The sequence below is a fragment of the Lipotes vexillifer genome, unplaced genomic scaffold, assembly GCF_000442215.2.
Source record: "Lipotes vexillifer unplaced genomic scaffold, Lipotes_vexillifer_v1.1 scaffold771, whole genome shotgun sequence".
NCBI classification, from domain to species: Eukaryota; Metazoa; Chordata; class Mammalia; order Artiodactyla; family Lipotidae; genus Lipotes; species Lipotes vexillifer.
Window position 1 is genome coordinate 669490 of NW_006774099.1, and position 8621 is coordinate 678110.

Below are 8621 nucleotides of genomic sequence, written 5' to 3' on the forward strand. Positions count from 1 at the left end.
CCTCTCACTGCTGTGGCCTCTCCCGTTGCGGAGCACAGGCTCCGGACGCGCAGGCTCAGCGGCCACGGCTCACGGGCCCAGCCGCTCCGCGGCATGTGGGATCCTCCCAAACCGGGGCACGAACCCGCGTCCCCTGCATCGGCAGGCGGACTCTCAACCACTGCGCCACCAGGGAAGCCCGGGAATTAATATCTTTACTCTGCTTAGTCTTCTGGTCCTTGACTATGGTATGTCACTCCATTTAGAGTGACTGTAATAAATGGTATTTCTGATTTCCATTTCTTTGTGTTCATTGCTAGTAGATAGAAATAAATTGATTTTTGTCCATTAATCTTGAATCCTTCAATCTGTTTGAACTACTTATAGTTCAGGAAGGTTTTTGTTTGTTTGTTTTTGGTTAATTACATGGGATTTTCTACATAGATCATAATTTCATCTGCAAATAAGGACAGTTTTTATATCTTCCTTTCTGAACTATATTTTTCTTAATTTCCTTTTCTTGTCTTATTTCACTGGTAAGCTTCTAGTCCTGTGTTGAATAGCTGTGTTAAAAGCAGACATCCTAGGCTTGTTTCTGATGTTAAAGGGCAAAAGAATTCAGTCTTTCACAATTTTGTAGATGTTCTTTATCAAGTTGAGAGCTGTCCTTCTGCCTAATTTTTTCAGAGTTTTATCATGAATGGGTGTTAAATTTTGTCAAATGCTTCTGCATCAACTGATATGATCACTGGTTTTTCTTTTTTAGCCTGTTAATGCAGTGGATTGCACTGATTGTTTCTGAATATTTTATCACTGGAATAAGCTTACTTGGTCTTGCTGTATAATTCTTTTTATATGTTACTGAATTCTATTAGATAATAATTTGTTAAAGATTTTATATGTATTAATGAGATATGATATTGGTCTGAAGTTTTCTTATTTATATTGCCTTTGTCTGGTTTTGGTATCAATAATACTGGCCCCTAGGCCTAGAAATTTTTGAGGAGGAGTTTAAAAGTTAAACACTCAGTTTCCTTAAAAGTGAAAAGGTTATTCGAATGAACTGTTTCATATTGAGTGAATTGTGGTAGTTTGTGCTATTTGAGGAGTTGATCCATTCCATCTAGTATAAAATTTATGTGTGGAGAGTTGTTTGTAGTATTCCCTTAGTATTCTTTTGATATCTGCAAGGTCTCTAGTGATAGCCCCTGTTTCCTTCCCGAAGTTAGTAATCTATATCTTCTCTTCTGTCAGTCTTTTTAAGGGTTTGTCAAATTTTCTTCTGTTATCTCCTGTCTTCCTTCTTTCCTTTAGTTTGCTGTGAGTTGTTTTTGTTCTTCTATTTTTACGATGGGAGCTTAGATTATTTAGTTGAGACTTTTCTAATGTAAGCATTTAGTGCTATAAATTTCCCTGTCAGCACTGCTTTAGCTGCATCTCACAAAAATTTTGATATGAAGTGTGTTGTGTAGTTTCTAGGTGCTAGGAAATTTTCTTGTTATCGTTCTCTTATTGATTCTAGTTTGATTCCATTTTGGTCAGAATATACTCTTTATGATTTTGATTCTTTTAAATTTTTTGAGATTTGTTTTATGACGCTGTTTTGGGTATGTTCCACGGGAGCTTGAAAAGAATGTATATTCTGCTGTTGGGTGGAGTGTTCTATAAATGTCAGTTAGATCCTGTCAGTTGACAGTGTGGTTGAATTCTTCTATGTCTTTGTTGATTTTCTGTCCACTATTCTGTCTAATAATTAATAAATTATTGAGAAATAAGTGTTGAAGTCTTCAACTATAATTGTGGCTTTTTCCCTTTCTCCTTTCAGTTCTGTTACATTTTGCAGCTCTGTTGGTTGGTGTATACACATTTGGTATTGCTTTGTCTTGGTAGCTTGACCCTCTTATCAGTATGTAAGGTCCATCTCTGTCTCTGGTAAAGTTTTTGCTTTGATGGATCCTTTGTCTTACAGTAGTATAGCCATTCCTGCCTTCCTTTAATTAATGGTATATCTTTTTCAAACCTTTTGTTGTTGTTGTTGTTTATTTATTTATTTTTGACTGCCTCTGGTCTTGGTTGCTGTGCCTGGGCTTTTTCTAGTTGCAGCAAGTGGGGGCTACTCTTCATTGCAGTGCGCAGGCTTCTCATTGTGGTGGCTTCTCTTGTTGCAGAGCATGGGCTGTAGGGTGTATGGGCTTCAGTAGTTGTGGCACACGGGCTCAGTAGTTGTGGCTCACGGGTTCTAGAGCTCAGGCTCAGTAGTTGTGGCGCACGGGCTTAGTTGCTCTGCAGCATGTGGGATCTTCCCGGACCAGGGCTCGAACCCGTGTTTCCTGCATTGGCAGGTGGATTCTTAACCACTGCACCACCAGGCAAGTCCCATCTTTTTCGAACCTTTTACCTTTAATCTACCTGTATTGTTATACCTGAAGTGATTTCCTTTTTTTTTTTTTTTTGCATTTTTTATGTTTTCCAAAATTTTCAGAATGGATAGAAATTACGTTAAAGTAACTTTTTAAAAACTTAAGAAAATAAAAATGCTTACATTTTCAGTTTTCTTTGGGGCACGAACCCGTCCCCTGCATCAGCAGGCGGACTCTCAACCACTGTGCCACCAGGGAAGCCCCGAAGTGAGTTTCTTAAAGACAGCATATAGTTGGGTCATATTTTTTTAATTCACTTTGCCAAACTGTCTTTTAGCTAGTATTTTCAGACCATTTATATTTGAGCCTTAACTTACCAATTATTACATTAAGTTTACTATTTAATTTTTTTTCATTCTTTTCATTTCTCTGGGGTTTTTCGCCTATGTACACATATTTTAGAATTCCAATTTGATTTATCTATACTACTTTTGAGTATATTTCTTTGTGTAGCTTTTTTGGTATTTGCTCTGGGTGTTACTACATATATGTATATGATACATATGTGACCAGTCAGTATATCAACATTTTACCACTTCAAGTGAAGTATAGGAAGCTTACCTCTGTCTTTCTCCTCCACTTATAATTGTCTCAAATATTCCCTTTACAATTGAGAACTTCATCAAAGAGTATTACAATTTTTGCTTCAACCGCCAAACAGAATTTTAAAACTCGAGAAGAAGAATGTTGTGTTTACTCGTTAACGCTTTTTCTGTTGTTCATTCCTCCTTTCTGATATTCCAAGATTCCTTCTTATATCATTTCCTTTCTGTTCATCAAACTTCCTTTAGCCATTCTTTTAGAATGGTGACAAATTCTTTTAGTTTTTCTTAGTCTGAGGATGTCCTCATTTCCCCTTCATTCCTGAAGCATATATTCACTGAATATAGGGTTTTGTGTTGATGGTTCTTTTCTTTAAACATTTGAAAACTGTTGTTCCCCCTCTTTCTGGTCTCTGTCATTTGTAATGAAACATCTGCCATCATTGAATTGTTTTTTTCCTATAGGTAAGGTGTTCTTTCTGTCTTAACTGCTTTCGGGATTTTTTTTTTCTTTGTCTTTAGCTTTCAGAAGTTTGAATGTGATATGCCTGATATTGATTTCTTTGAGTTTATCTTTTTTGGGGTTCACTCACCATCTCGAATCTGTAGTAGGTTTGTCTTTGGGGACATAATTTGTCCCAAAATTGGGAACTTTTCAGCCATTATTCAAATTCTTATTTAGCCCCACTTTCTTCCCCCTCTCCTTTAGGAACTCTAATGATGTGAATATTATGTTTTTTGTTTGGTCCCTGAGACTCTGTTATTTAATAAGTCTGTTTTCTTTTGTTCAAATTGGGTAATTTCTATGTTCTAACTTTAAATTTACTGACTCTTTCATCTCTCTTTTTTTGCTGGTGAGCCCTTCAGTTGTTTTTTATTTTAGCTATAAAATTTACATGTGATTCTTATCTTTTATTTCTTTGCTGAGACTTTTTTTTATTGTTTTAAATGTGTTTGTAATTTCTCATTGAAGCATTTTTATGATAGCTGCTTTAAAATCCTTGTCAGATAGTTCTAACATCTATGTCATCTCAGTGTTGGTATCTCTTGATAATCGTTTCTCATTAAAGTTGAGATTTTTACATTTCTTGGTATGACAAATGAATTTTGATTCAGATATCGATATTTTGGTTACTGTTACAAAACTCTGGATCTTACTGATATTTAAGCAGGCTTCCTTTGATAAATTTTCAGCTGGGGAAGGGGAGTGCTGCCTCATTATTGGCAGGTGGCAAGGGAAGTTCAGGTTCCCCACTTGGCTGACTTGGTGATTTTGTCTCTTTACTACTGGGGTGGGAGTTCAGGCTTTTCACTGGGCCTCAGGTGATAGCACCCTAGCAAAAGGGGTTGGGAGGCCTCAGTACTGCTCCCCGAGTGGTCTCCACTGACACTGGGAGCGGTGGTGGTTGTGAACATTCTGACTCTGCTAGGCTTCCTCTAGTACCGCCCCAGGCAGAGGAGGCGGAGGAGGGTCACCTCGCTACCATGAGGGGTAGGGCGGAGTCAGCGTGTTACGCACGTGAAGTGTGTACTCACCACCTGAGAAGGGACCCCACTGGGACTTTGCTGGTCCACATGTGTGGATGGGTCCACTGTTTTTTTCTGTGGTGTTGAGTGTTTACCTGAAAATTTTCTCTCATGCTAGGTTGCCACTTTCCTGGTCCTTTGCAGAGAGTAGGCTTTTGTTGGGGCTTTTTTTTTTTTTTTTTTTTTTTTTTTTTTCTTTTTTTTCTTCACTGTTGACTTGACATCTCACTTATCAGAATACTGATGCATTATTGTTTGGGTTTTTTTTTTTTTTTTTTTTTTTTTGTCTTCACTTGTTAGCTTTGTTGAGTTGCTACCTTCTCTAGCATCCAGTCTGGGATACATAAGGAGGCAAAAGAAAACCAAGCAACTCAATGTTCTTCATGTCCCAGGGCCCCTAACCAGTCTGCCTCCCCCCTAGCCTTCAGACTTTTAAGCTGTACTTAACGAGATAAATAGGAAAAAGTACCTCTACTTCATCTGTTTTGGAAGCAGAATTTAAAAAGGAGTAGCTCTAAAATTTCTGCTCTTAGGACTTAATCAGATGATAGGAAAGGATTTCTGCATTTTAGGTGGGAAGCTGAACTGAATATTGGTGGTCTCAAATCTGGCTCCACATCAGAACTATTGGGAGGACACTGTAAAAATAGATTCCTAGGCTTCATCCCCAGATATTCTAAATCTGGCATAAGGACCTGGGAATTTGTAGTGTTTAAAAACTCTCTAGATGATTTTCTAGTAGAGCCATCCATTAGTGAGATTATTTAGTTCTCCATGAGGGAACTCTACTGACTAAGGATCCTTTACCAGTACAGTCAGTAGGAAGCACTTGAAGAAGTATTTACAATTCTGCTGCTTTGGCCTCCCACTCAGAGTTTGTGATTCAGTAGGGTTGGGGTCAAGATGAGTTTTTAAAGAAAGCTGTACAGTCTATATATCAATCCAACTGTGTACTTAGTTAAGAGTCATCAGCCTAGGTGATCTCTAAGATACTTTACAATAAAGAACTTGTGTAACAGATCCGTATCCCTGGGATTTTATATAATCCAAAAAGGGCAGAGAAGAAAAAAAGCATATTGTCCACTCCCTAATCTCCCTGTGACCCCACAGAGCTACCACATGTGGTTCTTAGGCTGTGTCCTGTAAAATTCCAGGAGACATTCTTCACCTACACCAGGATTTCTCAATCCTGGCCCTGTGGAAGTTGGGTAAGACAATTCTTTTTTGTGGGAGGAGCTGTTCTGTGCATTGCAAAGTGTTCAGCATCTCTGGCTTCTATTAACTAGAAGCCAGAGACATTGCCAAATATCCCTTAGCCAGCAAATCACTGACCTACACAGGAATATAAATAGTGCCCTCTGTTTTGCATTTTTTCCTCCCATTCTATTCTTTACACTTGCTGCTTAAATAGAATGTATGTAAAGGTTCAGTGTTTCAGGATAGGGAAGGTGTAACTCAGCCTATTTTAATCCCATCCCCTTATCAGTGTCTTGAAACTGAACCACTGCTTTTATTGCCTTCTGTATAATCTGACCTCTAAGGCCCCTTCTATGAATTCATTAGCTTTCCTATGACATCTCGTGAGCACCTATCATGTAGTGCAGACAGGAGGATTAATAGTTAACCAGATATAAAGGGAACCACGGGGCTTTAGAAGTGGAATGGGGAAAGATGAAACTAGCAAAGTAAGCAGGGGCCATATTGAAGAGCTGTGTATTCTAATACAGTGTTTGTAATTTTCCCTTTGCTATAAAATACTTCAAGTCTCTGGATGCCGAAGTATCTAAAGCTGAATTTGTTGTGGTTTGGAAGAGAAATTGTGACTTCAAAAATGAATATTCTAGACAGTGTAATGCTTTTGTATTGTTAAAATCTGTTGATAATCAGACTTCTTGTCCGTAAGTGTGGATACTGACTCTGTAAATATAAATGAATGTATATCGCTGGACTCAGTAGATGGATAACCAGGTTCTAAGAGCTGTGAGTTCTGAAATGATAGTAGAGAAAAAGCTTTGTTTTTAATGTTTAAAATTCAGTTCTTTGATTAACATTTCTTTTTTTCTCATTTCTGTCTTTTTTAAAGTCTTGTGAAAATGCCATTGTATGCTGGAAACCTGGCAAAATGGAAGATGATATAGATAAAATTAAACCCAGTGAGTCTAATGTGACTATTCTTGGGCGATTTGATTACAGCCAGTGTGACATTTGGTACATGAGGTTTTCTATGGATTTCTGGCAAAAGGTAGCAACATATCTTTACATTTTGAAATTATTTGACTTAAAACCATGGCAATTTTAGTTTTCCCTGTAGTGTATCTGTATTCTATTACCTCTAAGTTTAATCTACCTTGATTTTTTTTGTATTAATTGCTTTGGCCTTTGATGTTATTTATTCTACCCTTGTGGCTCTGCACACCATCTGCAGTGCTTATTATAAATGAAATTGACAGGTGTCAATGGTGGCAGTTAGGTGTTTACTTTCCATAACATCTGTTACTAAGATTTAATGTTTTGGATTAGAGTGTTAATCTTTTTATATAGAAAACCAACGTGGAAGATAGAGACAAAATATTAGTTATCTAAAATTTTTTCAAAATTTGGTGTTAGAATTTTGTGATAAATTACTTGGGTATTTATTTCTATATGAAAGCTTTGGAAATTTCCTATGGCTTTTACTACAGTTCTTTAAGGCATAATAAAGAGTACATGCCGACTATGTAAATAAATTGTAAAGTTCTTCGTAAATTTACAAAATAACCTCCTTATTTTACTCAAGACATCTTTGTGAAGCATTAGTTGCTCTTATCCTCATTTACACAATATAAGAAATATAAGATGCAAAGAAATAACCAAGAGCGTTGCCATAGGCTGGAGCTGAGGTTTTTCTGAAATAAGAAAGATGTCTTAGGATTGTTTGAAATCTTTATAGCTTATTTTAATAATTTGATTTTTTTTAATATGTTCATACAGATGCTTGCATTGGGCAATCAGGTTGGCAAACTTTATGTTTGGGATTTAGAAGTAGAAGATCCTCATAAAGCCAAGTAAGTATTTAGAAATTCCTCTTCATAATTTCTGACTTTTTCTCCAAAGTGTTATGTCAGCATAGAGGAAGTAATTGATACTTGCAAAGCCATCCTTAAACCATTTGTAACATTTACATTCTCGGAGTATTGTAAAGTATTTCTTTTTTATTCTAATAATGATTGTTTTTCCCAAGTACTTTGGTAATAAGTTATTTCTCTTTTTTTAATATAAGTTATATGGTACCTCTTGGATTTAAAATATACCCAAATTTTATGAAATTTGAGATTGGGCTCTTAGTGAACTGTATTCTGTTTTCAAGTGCTTTCTGTATGACTTGGAACATCTATTCATTTTCTGATTCATCGTTTTAAGTTAGATACTGACAGCATTATATATGCATGGTATTTAACCTGTTGTCATGTTTTCTCCCTAGATGCACAACACTGACTCATCATAAATGTGGTGCTGCTATTCGACAAACCAGTTTTAGCAGGGATAGCAGCATTCTTATAGCTGTTTGTGATGATGCCAGTATTTGGCGCTGGGACCGACTTCGATAAAATACTTTTTCTCAATCAAAATTAGAGTGTGTTTTCTGTGTACAGTAGAACTAACATATCTTGCTAGTAAGGGCACATAGAGCATTTAGAGTTATCTTTCAGCATTCAATCAAGCTGAGCTGAATGTAGTGATGTTTACATTGTTTACACTCTTTGTACTATCTCCTGCTCAGACTCTACTGCTTTTAATAAAAATTTATTTTTGTAAAGCTGTGTTGTATTTTAGTTTATTTTGTTTTGTTCATTGTGATGAAAAGAAATGTTGAAAGTAATAAAATTACACCTTATCTTTTTGCAGTGATTATTATTGTTTTATTTGTGTAACTGGAGAAAGCTATATAATATAGTGATTAAGTATAAGCTCTAGAACAAACTGATTTTTAATCTTGGCTCTGCCACTAACTGACCTCGGGTAAGTAAAAGGATCAAGTGATTTAATACATGTGAAGCAATTAGAACAGTACTTGACGACACTAAACCCTTATCTTTATTGGAAATTGAATTTCCTTTGGTTTATATTTCTTAATGATTTCTTCTATAATAATTTTGTAATAAGTAAATTCTAT

The 8621-nt window shown here is 36.3% G+C and overlaps 1 protein-coding gene across 2 annotated transcripts in view; it reads left to right on the plus strand.

Moving 5' to 3' along the window:
- Positions 1 to 8268, plus strand: part of EED (embryonic ectoderm development) — a 34165-nt gene extending 25897 nt beyond the window's left edge. Inside the window, exons 10-12 of one of the 2 annotated variants that reach the window (XM_007448836.1) lie at positions 6552 to 6710; positions 7439 to 7512; positions 7929 to 8268. In XM_007448836.1, the coding sequence (XP_007448898.1) occupies positions 6552 to 6710; positions 7439 to 7512; positions 7929 to 8055 (360 nt within the window). In that variant the 3' untranslated portion in view covers positions 8056 to 8268. The remainder of the gene's footprint in view (positions 1 to 6551; positions 6711 to 7438; positions 7513 to 7928) is intronic. The other variant, XM_007448835.1, reaches the window with a different exon arrangement.
- The last annotated feature ends 353 nt before the right edge of the window (positions 8269 to 8621 follow it).